The 13573-nt window shown below is 52.2% G+C and overlaps 1 protein-coding gene across 1 annotated transcript in view; it reads right to left on the reverse strand.

Moving 5' to 3' along the window:
- Positions 1-13573, reverse strand: part of FBXL20 (F-box and leucine rich repeat protein 20) — a 33554-nt gene continuing 19981 nt past the window's right edge. The window contains exons 4-15 of the mRNA XM_061361022.1: positions 12828-12902; positions 10527-10621; positions 9991-10059; positions 9749-9844; positions 8634-8760; positions 6695-6769; positions 5129-5259; positions 3620-3680; positions 3194-3238; positions 2061-2117; positions 1068-1280; positions 1-265 (exon numbers count right to left, since the gene is read on the reverse strand). Coding sequence (XP_061217006.1) covers positions 158-265; positions 1068-1280; positions 2061-2117; positions 3194-3238; positions 3620-3680; positions 5129-5259; positions 6695-6769; positions 8634-8760; positions 9749-9844; positions 9991-10059; positions 10527-10621; positions 12828-12902 — 1152 coding nt within the window. The 3' untranslated portion in view covers positions 1-157. The remainder of the gene's footprint in view (positions 266-1067; positions 1281-2060; positions 2118-3193; positions 3239-3619; positions 3681-5128; positions 5260-6694; positions 6770-8633; positions 8761-9748; positions 9845-9990; positions 10060-10526; positions 10622-12827; positions 12903-13573) is intronic.

Raw genomic sequence — 13573 nt, forward strand, 5'->3', positions numbered from 1 at the left:
ATGGATGGGGATGGGTGGCTACAGGGGCACCACAGCCCTGCTCACTGCCCCTTGCAAATGACACTGGTATCGCTTTCCTTGGAGATCCTGGTGGCCCCCGTGCCCCTACAAGGAGAGGGGGGGAAAGACTCAGTTTGCTGGAGGAGCAGGGCCGCTGTCATAGGATGATGCAGCATCTGCAGAAGCGCTGTCTGCTGCCTCCCACCGAGGGAGGTGGAGTCACAGGAGCGAAGTAAGCGTGGACTCTGATGTTGGGTAAATGGGTCTGGAAGGCAAACACAATGGAGGGGGAGTGACAAAGAGAAGCCCCAAGGCTTTGCTTGTCTCCAGGCTGGAGTCCAGCTCCTGCAGGTGACCAGGGTGATTTTCCCCTTTTAAGTTCATTCTGTTACTGGCAAAGAGGGTTATAGGGGATAAATAAGTGATGCTCCTTCCTCTCCCATCACTCCTGGGGTGGCTGTGGGGAACAGAACAGCTCCACACTGTGCACAGAGAGTGCAGTGCTATCACTGCTCCTCTTACACAGATCATCATCATGGAATGGTTTGGGTTCTCCAACCCCTTCCACTGGAGCAGCTTGCTCCAAGCCCCTGTGTCCAACCTGGCCTTGAGCACTGCCAGGGATGGGGCACCCTCAGCACCCTCTCAGCTCAAGATACAGACCGAGGAGGGGAGCACTGGGACACTGGGACACATACATCCTATGTATCATCAAGATACAGACTGAGGAGGGGAGCACTGGGACACTGGGTGCTTTAGGAGCACCCTGGCTCTGTCCCACTTGAGCCCCTGCAGCAAACTGCCTCTAGTACAGGATTATCCCTGTTATTTATACATCAAGGACCAATACAATGCACTGCATCTGCACTGAGGATATGGGGCAGTGCAATGCAAGCTCTGCCCCCTGTTTCAAGAGCAGTGCCACCTGTAAAACAACCCCTACTCCCCAGTGGGCACAGCAACAACCCCTTCCCTATGATCCAACCCAAGCCTGCGAGTGCACAGCAACCACTGCATCACTGATGGTCCCCATCCCTCCCTCCTGCCCCTGAGGCCCTGCTCCTCACCCTGAGTCTCTTGATGCCGGCGCGAGTGATCTGCTGGCAGTCGTACAGCTCTATCCTCTCCAGGCTGTGGCAGCTCTTCAGGTGCTCCAGGGAGGCATCCGTGATCAAGGGGCAGTTGTCCAGCTCGATCACCTCCAGGCGGTCGTGGGCGCAGGCGCCGTTGCCCAAGTGCCGGATCCCATCGTCCGTGATGAGCTCGCAGTGGGACAAGCTCTGCAGTGAGCACAGCAGTCTTCCTGCATCCAAAGTGTTCCTGCACCCACAGTGCTGCCCCTGTCACTGCTCCAGGACACCCAGAGCAGGACACAACGGAGCCAGCAGAGGAGCATAATATCCCAAACTGGTTTGGGCTGAAGGGACCTTAAAGCTCCTCCAGCTCCACGGGCAGGGACCCCTTCCACTGGAGCAGCTTGCTCCAAGCCCCTGTGTCCAACCTGGCCTTGAGCACTGCCAGGGATGGGGCAGCCACAGCTTCTCTGGGCACCCTGTGCCAGCGCCTCAGCACCCTCACAGGGAAGAGCTTCTGCCTAAGAGCTCAGCTCAGTCTCCCCTCGGGCAGGTTCAATCCATTCCCCTTGCCCTGTCCCTACATCCCTTGTCCCAAGCCCCTCTCCAGGTTTCCTGCAGCCCCTTTAGGCACTGGAGCTGCTCTAAGGTCTCCCCTTCAGGAGCCTTCTCTTCTCCAGGCTGTCCCAGCCCAGCTCTCTCAGCATCACACAGGGCAGACTGAGCCTCAACTCCCACATATTCCAGCCTAGAGGAATATCACCTCAGCTCCCCAGCTCCATAACACAGATGGGAAGAGCTGCATCCTCCTCTCCTATGGATGCAGAGGAGGGACAAGAGGTTCTTTGGGTCAAGTTTCCAGCTGAACTCTTCCAAAGCCTTCACAGCGCATCCATGAAGGCAAAGAGACAACTCCCCACCGGCTGCCCTTCAAACCCTTGTGTTTGGAGCACAGGAAACACTGGAAGTCTCCCTTGGAACACTCACCAGAACCTGAAGGCAAGGACAGTGTATGGAAAGCTGGATGAGCGTGCTGTCTGTTATCTGGAAAAGAGGAAAGAGCCCTTTTCAGGCTGGGTGCTTTGCTCAAGGCCTTCTCCCCTCCTATGAGAGGACCACTGCAGAGTTGGCCTCATCCATAGCAGTTCCCCTGTCCTGAGCCCCAATTCCAGGCCCTTCCAGGCATCACCTCAGCTTTTCCTGGACTTCCTCAAGCAGCTCTCATGGAATAAGCTCACGTGAAGCACGTGAGCAGAGCTCCATCCCATTGCTCCCCTTTATCCCTCAGGAAGAAAGAGGCTCAACACGATGGCTCCCCAATGCGAGCCTGGGATGCCTTTGCTCAGAGCCCAGTTCCTCTTCTTCCTTTCCCAGGTTCACTTGGAAGCAGCTCCTGCCTGGACCAGTGCCGCTTCCCCCTGTGATGGGCTCAGTTTCTGCCCTGTGCACATCGGGAAGGCCGGGATGCTGTTCCCAATGCAGGAAGCAAACCCCGCTGCTTGTACCACAGGATCCATTTCAAACCCATCCCTTTCAATGGGACCTGCAGGAAATCCAGCTCTTTTCCCTGCCAGTGCTCCCTGGAAGCAGTTATCTCCTTATGGCACGTGCCCTACAGAACACGCATGTGCCCTGTGGCCACTATGAGGGACAACTGCAGCACAGGAGGCAGGGATAGGGATGCCACCCCATGTCACCCCACTGCCTTGGTAGCATGGGGAGCCCTGTTCCATTCCAAGCTGTTGCCATGTCCCCTGGAGCATCCTCACTGCTCAGTGTGTCCTTTCCACAGAGGGAACCAGCAGTACATGGAGCACAAACCTTACTATGGGGCTTCATCTTGTGGTGATGCTCACACTTCCATCCCCTCTATCCCTGTTTAAGTGCTGTTTTGGTTGTTATTTGATATTGATAGGGAAATTTGATAGTGATTGATACTGAGATATGAACAAAGGCGTGATCCCCCAAACCAGCACTGCCTTATCCCGAATACCCCCAGCTTCCCTGCTCAGGATCCGAACTCCAGCCCTCCTTTGGAGCCCATCTCCTGCTCTGTCCCCCTCTCACCACGCTGCTGGGACCGTGCTAAAGGAGGAAGAGCCAAGGCCACCAGCCCCTACCTGGACGCACTCCTCCAGGTCCATCTTCTCCAGCTCGTGGCAGTTCTAGGAGCAAAGGGAAGAGCAAGCACAAGGACTGAGGGCAGAGATGAGGCAGGAGATGGTAACACAACCACAGCACCACAGCTCCTATTCAACCCGCAAGGTGCTCTCCATGAGCATCGTGGTGCTGCATCTCAATGCTCAGTGTGCAGGAAAGGACCACGTAAAGGCACACAGCTGCTCCAATCCTAGCAAATAAAAGTCCCTTGTGCCCACCCCAACAAATCAACCAATGAGGTGTTCACCTCCCAGTGTTCCCCATTGCCTATGGGATGCGTGGCTCAGGGCAATGGCAAAGATCACAAACAGGCTCCGTTTGGTGGCACAGGGTCGTTCCCATCCATCCCGGAAAGCAAGCAAAGACCCCCAGGAAGGAGCACTTACCCTAGCTAGGGTGGTGAAGCCCACGTCCGTTAGTTGGGAACACCTTGCAACTTCTAGTATTCTGCATGGAAAGAGTGGACAATCACCACGGTGCACTCATTTGGCTTTGCAGAGTGTTTCAGCACAAGCATCCAGCACCCCAGGGATGTTCTGACCCAGTTTAGGCTCTGCTCCCTGGGAGGATGAATGGGCACGGAGCAGCCACCCTCCATACCCCAGGGCATGGGAGAGAACAGGGAGTCAGGCTCCAAGGGGATGCCAAGCAGGGAGGGCTCACCTGGGAGACCATGGAACCCCAGAGTGGGTTGGGATGAAGGGACCTCAAAGCCCATCCAGCTCCAACCCTTGCCATGGGCAGGGATGCATCACACTGGAGCAGCTTGCTCCAAGCCCCTGTGTGCAACCTGGCCTTGAGCACTGCCAGGGATGGGGCAGCCACAGCTTCTCTGGGCACCCTGTGCCAGCGCCTCAGCACCCTCACAGGGAACAGCTTCTGCCTAAGAGCTCAGCTCAGTCAGGTTCAAGCCATTCCCAAAGGGGGATCTCACCATGGAAAGGGTGTAAACCACACCAAAAGGTGATGTAAAGCACAACCACCAAGATGAGCCCTGGGGAATAAGTGATGCCATGATAGAGGGGTCTGAAGTCTTCAGAGGTGCTGTGACAAGGGATCAGCTTGCTGAGGTTTCCTTCACAGTGGTACCCCATTTACCCACCTCTACAGGACAAGAAGCCAACTCTCCTAAAGTGCATGATGGATTTTACCCTATGGAGCTTAACGCTGTAAAGCTGCAGCTGAACAGGAACACAGAAACCATCTGGAACTGAAATGCTGCTTTACCTTCCTCTTTTCACACTGGTTTCCATGCAGTTGTACCTGTAATGCTTTAAATGGGCTAGCACAGAGCACAGTTGTGCTTTGCTTCCCCTGGAAGGCACCTATTTTGTGCCATTGAATGCAGCCACTCAGCTCTTAGGGATGTCAAGAGAATAAAACCCTCTCTTCTTTCTGCCCCTGGGCATTTGCTGCATTACAGTGAAGTCCTCCTGCAGAAAGTGGTCCTAATAGGGAGAGAGTCTTAAAGGATAACCCAGAAGGCAGCAAGCACCTGCAGAGCTGCTGCTGGGAGCCCCTCTCTGTCAAACAGAGCACAGATTCCACCTGAAACCACCCAAACCATCATGAGAAAGCTGCTACCATCCCACAGCAGGAGGATACAGCGCAGTTCCAGTGTGTTCCCAGTGCAACAATCACCTAACCTCAACTGGTTTCCATCAGGGATCAAAGGCATCACAGTGCAGAAGGAGCCTGCTGCTATCGGAACACACATCAGCATGGCATGGAGCAATCTTACCACTCACAGGAGGGGTTTGGGTTCATCCATGATCCCCCCACCCCATAGCAAACACATGGAGAAAGCTCAGGGAGCAAAAGAGCCCTTTATAGAGAGGGTTTCAGTGTCACGAGCACATCACCAGGGTGGCTGGAGCTGGGTGCTGCAAACTCACCTAAGCCTTGGGCAGTTCTGTCCCAGGGCGTTCAGGATGGCATCTGTAATGTTAGAGCAGCCTGAAGCACACAAGGATTGCAACTTGTGGCATCCTCTGCATATTGTAATGAGACCATCATCTGTTATTTGCTACAAGAAAAACAATAACAACATCACAAGCCATAACAACGTAGGTGGAGGTGCAAAGGCGCTGCTTGTGCTCCTGCTTCCACCCGGGCACGTCCCCCAGGAGGAGTTATTGCTTCTTTCAACCCCAAAATGCATGCAGGTGTTTCACAGGAGCAGCTGACGCAGGGTAAACCACGCTCAAGTGACTTGGGAGCATTGGGGAAGGGATTCCACACGCATGGAAGTGGTTCTGGGTGGAAGGAGAGGTGAGGTAATAGTGGGTCCAGACTCACCCAACAGGCACAGTTACCCCCAAAATGAGCTACAGGTTGTTTTCAGAGCCTTGTAAAACTACACTGCAGTGGTTTGGGACCAAAACCTGAGCTGGAAGAGACAGCCTTACAGCCAAAACCCCATTCGATTCCACTGCAGCATCCCCAGGCACACAGGGTCCATCCAGCCCCACGTGCTCTGCAATGGGATGGCAACAGGGCACAGATGTGTTCCAGATGTGCTCTTCCTTGTGTGGGGCTGGGAGGCTGTGTGGCAGGAGAGCAGGCAGTGGGATAAGGGAATAGGGATAACGGGGGGCAGAGGCTGTGCATGCTGAGGACCAGGTTAAACCTCATTGGGCTTTCAGAGGCAGCCAGACCCAATTCCCATAGGAAAACAGCAGTTTTTGGGACTAGCATTGCTTCTTTTACCAGCAGGTCTATGGGTTGGTAAACCCAAGCTCTGGAGGGAGAAGAAGCAGAAATTGAGCAGAACTCGGTGTTTTCAGGTAAGGAGATCAAGAACCTGACCAGTTTTCTCCTCCTTTCTTCCCATTTGCCTCTTGCCAAGCTCCCAGACACAGGCCTGGAACTGGCTAACAGCTCAGCCCCAGTCTCATAACTGCTAAAGCTGCTCCTTCAACAGGACTGGGCAAGACCATCCCTGCATCCCCAAAGTCCAGTTACTGCCTGCATCACCCTTGTGTGTGCAAAGAGCCCATTCCAGGTTCTTTTTTGGCAGAAATAGACATTTTGGGGCAGAAATAGACATTTTTGGCACTGCAGAATAACCACTTGCAAGCTTTTTTGGGCAGGGAAAGTGCACTTCTTGGTTGAGGTTTATGAAGAGACCTGAGGAGCCGTGGGCCCAGAGCAGCATCCAAGCACTCCAGGCCAATGGGAAGGATTTTTCCAGCTCCTCCTGCAAACGAGGCAGGGCAAAGAGACAAAACAACGGTGACAAAGGCAGTGCTGGGACACTGCTCTGGGGGCTTAGTCACTGTTACTGGATGCTCCCAACAAGCTGGGTTCCATCCATTGCTTTACAAAGCCTCCTGTTTCCCTGCCTGCACTGGTGCTGATGCTCCTGGGATGGAGCACGTTCTGCAGGGTTCTGCTTAGAGATGGTCTCTACCAGCACGATGCTGGGGCTGCATGGGGACATCACAGGGAGCTTTACTTACTAAGCACGTTTGAAGGTTTAAAGTGACCAGTTCAGGGCAATGGGCACCAATGTACTTCAGAGCTTCATCCTCGAGCTGGAAAGGAAGGAATCAGAGACTGAGGCAGTGAGCTACACAATACAGCTTAGGGGATAATAAAGCATCTATGGCTTGGATACCCATAGGGCAGAAGGGTACCTCCACACACACCCCATGGCTTTTGGGTTTTAAGCACCTCAGGAGCAGGGTGCAGACCCCCAGCACTAAGTTACTGATTCAGGAGAGGCTGAGCTGAGCAAACACAGATGTACCAAAGCCAGCAGTGAGATGAGGGATGAAGGAAACTCTTCCCTAGCGAGGGCCTGGAAGTGCCATCACCTTTATACTGCAATAGAGGGACCCAGAGAGAGCCTTATTTTGATGTGAGGAGCACAATCATGCCCAGGTTGCTTCCTGCTGATAAAAGAAAGCTGTTGTTCCTAAATCTCTAAGAGCAGATGGTGAGTAATTGATAACAAGGATGTATTGCCATCAATATTACTCACGACTCCATAAATACTAGAAACTCAAGCTGTTCCTGTGACCTGAATCCTCAGAAGAGCCTGAGATTGTACCTTTAATCAAGTCATTTTTACAGCCATGTAATGTATTATATATATATTATAAGGTGATGTAAACCCATCTCATGTATTAAAACCCAACAGCAGGACCACTGACTCCAGCCCTTCCAGCTGGGCTGCCTTGTGCCCATCAGCAGTGTGGTATTGCTTTGCTTAGCAGCAGCTTGCACGACTTTTGGTGGCCAGAAACAGGGCAAAACAGGCTTTTTGTACCACCAGAACCTTACCTACACACAGCAGAGGAAAAGGGCACTGACAGACTCAGCCCTAACCCCGCATCCAAGCCAATGGGCAGGTAATCAGCAATCGTTTTCCAGGTCTGCCTTGAGGCTCTTAAACCCTTGGGAGTCTCTGGGTCATGGTTTTAAGTCCTGCAGGCTCAGATTTACCCTCCTTGTTCAAGGACAAGATTCTCAGAGATGTGTTTGCTCCTTCCTTGCTCCTCAGCCTGCATTGGAAAGACCCCAGCCCATGTTCTCCTTGCCCTGTCCCTACATCCCTTGTCCCAAGCCCCTCTCCAGGTTTCCTGCAGCCCCTTTAGGCACTGGAGCTGCTCTAAGGTCTCCCCTTCAGGAGCCTTCTCTTCTCCAGGCTGCCCCAGCCCAGCTCTCTCAGCCTGGCTCCAGAGCAGAGCTGCTCCAGGCTTAGAGCATCTCTATGCTCCTCCTTGTAACTCCTCAGTAAAGCTGCACTACAGGGAAGTATTTAACACACAGAGCTAAGACAGCAAAGCAAGATTAAAGGAAATCAGTCCAAGTAACAGGAAATACAAGGGGGCAACCCCCCCCTTTCAGCTGTAAGAGTCTGCACCATTTACATATCCCAAAGCACAACCAGCCCAGTCTCTGCAGCCTCTTCAAAGCACAGTTATAGCTCAAGAGCTCTGCGATGTACTTGAAGCAGCAGCGTGTTCCTGACTGCTGCAGAGATGGGCACACACACAGTGATTCACTTGGACTAAGCACAGGATCCAGAGGCCACGCAGAGGAGATCCCATCACCAGCACAGAGGTAAGCTCTGGCACGCTTTCTAACATCTGAGCCCTCAGGAATGGATGGGTGCAGCCATGAATGATAAAGTTATCTCCTTTGGGAGCAAGGTTTCCTCAATGGGTCACCAGTGGGGAAGAAAGAAGAATGGTTCTACAGCAATTTGTTCCCTGTCCCATCACTCACACTGAGCTCAAAGCTATTCAAGAATCTCACTAAAAGCAGTTAATCTCCAACAGAGTCATTCCAACAAATGGGAAAAGCCCCATCTCCTTCACCCCCACGCTTCCAGGGAGAGCAGGAGGGGTGTTGAGAGCAGAGGGAGTTGTTATTCACTCTCTAGGGCAGTACCTGTGTGCAGCCCTTCAGGAACAGGGCTTTGAGTCCTCCGCAGCCTCTCACCAGGGCCTGGATGCCATCCTTGGTCACTTGGTCACACCAGGAGATGTTCAGCTGTTCCAGCAATGGGCAGCCCTCGCTTTGGGAAGGAAAGGAAAAGCTTGGGTTTGGTTTGGATACAAATCCTGCTCAGTGATCCCATTCTGGACACCCCCAGCTCCTCCGCAAGGACACACACTGTGGGTCTCTGGATCCAAATACAACCAAAGCACCCTCAATGCAACCCAAACTAGGGCTGATTTCTGCCCAGGTCTAACACTGCATCTGCAAATAGCTGCCAGGAGGAGTAAGACCCACTTTGTAAGCAGGAACACGCCACCATCCACCTGAGAGAGCTGCAGCACAAGTGTGGCCTTGGGAAAACAGGGATGAGGAGGAAGATGCTCAAGGGAAGGGAGCAACAGGCCCAAAGAGAACAGAACCATTCACTTGCTCTTCCAGTTCTGGTGTCCAGATTCACTCTCCAGTGGTTTTTTTCCTGTGATACAGCTTCCCTGTATTTTCCTTTATTCTCTTATTGATATATCTTAATGTATTATGTTATCTTATATTGACTTTATTATTTTTTAATAGCTTGGCCTCTATTGCTACCTTCAGTGGGGTTTTCCTGCCTCTTCTCCCATCCCAGCATCTTCCCACCGATGCCTGCCTGTCCCTTCCTTTTCTACATTACTTGGCCATTCCACTGAGCAGATTGGAGCAGTTCTGGGGCTCCTAAGCAGTTCAACAAGCCAGCCACATACTGGTGCTCACCCTCTGGCTCTCTAAATAACCACTAAGCAGCAATGGAGTGAAGGAGCTGAAGAATGAGCCCTTCAGAAAGGACTCAAAAGGCCCCAAAGGCTTTAACAGAGCACAATCCTTTCTTGTACTGCTCCTGGCCATCAGGATGGATACAAACAAGGCTGAGGGCAGGTTTCCTGAGTCCTCCTCCTCTGTCTCAGCAAACCAGGAGGCATGAGGTGAACACTGAGCTCCAAATCACAGCTACACCTCCAAGGCACACAGGATACAGGCAATGGTGGCTCTGTGATCCACCAGCAAGAGTCAATGCTGTCGAGCCCTACCTGAGTGCTTTCAGGGACAGGTTGGTTATGGAAGTGCAGGAAGCCAAGTCAAGGTGCCTGAGTTTAGAGCAGAACTTGCTGAGGCTGGTACAGGTCCTGCAAGAGATCAGACCGGACACACTCAGGCCACAGAGCCCACCACATGCATCCCATCACCTCCCACCGGCCTTCCCTTATAGCAGGGCTGGAGAACCCAGCGTGGTACCCATGGAACAGGGGATGCAAAGAGGAGTTTTACTCACGCGTCGGTGATCTTGGTGCAGCCGTTCAGGTTCAGGACTTCGATGTTCCTGCAGTTCTGGGCAAATGTTCTTGAGGGAAGGAAAAGGGAAAAACCACTGGATTTCAGGCAGTGCAATTCCAGTGCTTTACAGCCTTTGCTTGAAGGGGAACACAGATAACAGCTCACAAACTTGGGAATAGACAACAGGAAGAATCGATGCTGCCCCACACCTTGCCTTGGCATCTCCCAACCTTAAGGTAAAGGTTGGTAACTCAGTGCCAGCTCCTGCAGCAGAGGTTTTAATGAGCACTGAGAGGAATGGTGACTGTGTGAAGCTAAACCATGGCCAATTAAAGATGCTTCCATGAGAAATGAGCATTCAAAAGGGCTTCAGCATTAACCAATACAGTCACAAGGATGCTGTGTTACTGCTCCCGATGGCTGATGTCAGACACGCAGGCTGAAGAGCTCAGGTCCAAAGCGTTCCTTGGGGCCTGCAGTGATGGGATCCCTCTCCCCATCCCCTTTAAGAGCAGGGAGAAGCCACCCCAGTACCTCAATGCGTTGTCTCCCACTCCCAGGCAGCCGCGCAGGCTGAGCTTCCGCAGGAAACCCCCGCATCTCTTGGAGATGTTCTCAACCACCCGGCCCTGGTGGAGACACAGAGCAGCACAATGAGAACCCCCAGCAGCCCCACACTGAGCTCCCAATGCTGCACGTCAACAAGGGGGGTGTTTAAGGAAAGCAGGGCTCACAAACAGAGGCCAGGATAAGGATGTGGGGCAGGGAGAGGGGGGATTCTTCAGCTTCTGAAGATGGGGAGGTAAGGAACAACCACCTAACGCCACACAGGCTCCTGATGGCTGAGGAGCTTCCTCCTGGACATCCATAGATGAAAGCAGCAGTGCCCTGGCTCCAACAGGGCAGTGAGACTTGCAAATAAGCACAGTCCATGCACTGTAACTTCCTATAATGAGCCCTATTCAAGAGAAACAGGAGGCAGAACCAGGCCAGGAGCTTTCTTCTCAGAGAAAAAGGGATTCAAACATCTGTGTTCAAGATGGGAGCCTCCAAAGACACCATTGAGCATCTCTGGAGACAGCCTGGCACTGACCCAGCTGCTGCTCACTGTGAATGAATCCCACACACAACCACACACTGGTCTGGGTTGGAAGGCACCCTAAAGCTCATCCAGTTCCAACCCCTGCTATGGGCAGAGACACTTTCCACCAGAGCCGCTTGCTCCAAGCCCCCCAAACCATTGGGATAATATTGGCATCCATGTGCAGAGATTCAAACACCTCCCCTTGTCTATATGGCTGTTCACCACAGAGCAGGAACATCCCTTTGTTCTTCAAGTTATCAGTTGGCCTTTAGGACCTCATACCAGTGATGAGAGCGTTCTATAATCCTTCTCCAGTCCAAGACCTGATCAAGCATCATAACCCCATCATAACCATCAATGGGATCTCTGGATGAGGTTCTGGTGACATGGGGCTGTAGTGTGCTGTGGAAGCACTGCCCTGGCTAAGGCTCAGCCTGCACCTCCATTGGAAGGGGTGGAAAACCTGCCCCAGTCTGTGTGGTTCTGCAGCTCCTCCAGCAAGCTTTGGAATCCAGAGGCTTGGATGAGGGCATTCAGACACGATTCTGGAGAGAGGTCACCTCAATGGGCCTATGGACATCCCTTTAAAGCAAAGGACATGCAGGCACCAGGCAGCCTTGGAGGTGCTTTCAGGTTAGGTACAACCTACCCAAGCGTTGTGCTTTCAAAGGGGCAGCCTGTGCTTCTGCAGGAACCTCTGTGTGATGCATGGGGACAAAGAGGCATGAAAGCCATGTGAAAAGTGATGGGGAAGGAGAAGAGCATCGCTTGTATTCGCAGTGCTCCTTCCAGCCCTGAGCCATCACTCTGCTCTGCCTCCATGGAAGGAAAGCCAGAACTTCCAAGGGTTCATGAGCAAGCAAATCACCCCATTTCCTTCCTCTGAGAAGCCTCAGGCCACTCAGGTGCAGTACCACAGACCTCCTCCTTCAGCAGGGGTCCAAGCTGCTCAGATACAGCAGCAGGAGATGGATTTCACCATTTCCTCCTCAAATAACGTGTGTATTTCCCCCCCCCCCCCAGTTCCCATGGGTGAGAATGTTCAGCCCCCATCTGGGCTATGCCTCTGTTATGAGTTCAAATGATCTGCTCCTTATTTCCCTGCTCCAATATAAAGAGGATAGAACATTCCCTTTTGCTAACCAATGCAAGCTCCACTCGAAGACCAGCACAGCAGCATCCATTCCCACCAGTGCTGAGTAACCCCCATCTTACACACTCACAACAGCTACAACAAAGCCTTGCCAAAGCTGCATCTCTTAGGAACTATTTTGGCCTTATACCCCCCCAAAACACTTTCATGTATCAATACATATATCAGTGTCTGATATTAAAGCTAAGCCAGGACAGGACAGACACATTCAGGCCATGTTTCAAGGGATATTCAGTGTTAATGGTCTAAGTCAGGGCTCTGTTAACACCTAAGTGAATAGCAGCCTCCATTCTGCTCTACAGGAGCAGTAGCTCTCCACCAGAATGGAACTGTTCTCCTTATTTCTGGTCTCAGGGCACACCCAGAACCACTTCCCTTCTATTACCACCTTTAAGTCGTGATACAGACACAGAATCCTGTCCATTTTCAGGATGCATTGCCAAGACTTTAAAGTCTCCTTGAAGCTAGGAAGGACTGAAATGAATGATTTCTCTCTCCAGGGAAGGTAAGGAGGGCTACATTGGGAGTATTAATCCATTTGGGGCTGTAATTACATATTAAACAAGAAAAAAAGGGTTTGTATGTCACTTAATTATACCTCAATATCCCTCTGGAAATCAAACAGGTCAATTCGCTGCCAGTTGCTGCCATCCAGGGCCAGAACATTCCATGCCTTTATTGGGGGAAAAGAAAGGTAAATGTGTTGTTAATAGGGAAAAAAGATGCCAATGGGGACCCAGGTACAGTTTGTTCCTTTTAGAACCAACTCTGTGGCTCAGATGTAAAAGCAACAGGTCACTAGAGCATCTCTTGCTCAGACAAATCCCTTCTCTATGGGGCACACTCTTCCAAGCCCATGTGCTCCCCCTCAAGGTGAAGATGCTGAGGCAGGACAGGAGGCAGTGCTGCAGCATCTTCATGGTCCTGGATGCAATTTAATCCCCTCTAATCCAGCTAAACCAAAGCCTTCAGGGGATGCTACAGTGTGAACATGAAGGATACCAGGACATGAGGAAACCCTGTACCAGGTACCTACAGTGCCAAGAGAAGAGAAGCCAGGCTGAGGGTGCAGAGGGGGTGGTGGTGTTGGGATGGGGGACTTGGTGACCACATCCCATAGTGGTGGGTGAAGCTGTCACCTCCTCTCACACCTCTCTTGCCTCCAGCAGAAAGAGGTGTTCCAAGCACTTCCAGAGCTTGGTGCACTTGGTGCCACGTTCCACACATGGGGAATTCAGGGCTGTGTAAGCTGTCCAGCTAACACAGCCAGCTCTGACCCCAGAGCCCTGCACCTGGGACTTACAGCCTCTGCCTTATGGGGTTGCTTTGGTTTATTTAAACAAC

The sequence above is a fragment of the Neopsephotus bourkii genome, unplaced genomic scaffold, assembly GCF_033783945.1.
Source record: "Neopsephotus bourkii isolate Nb327-2 ecotype Australia unplaced genomic scaffold, CSIRO-AGI_Nbou_v1 NB_1044, whole genome shotgun sequence".
In the NCBI taxonomy this organism is placed as follows: Eukaryota; Metazoa; Chordata; class Aves; order Psittaciformes; family Psittacidae; genus Neopsephotus; species Neopsephotus bourkii.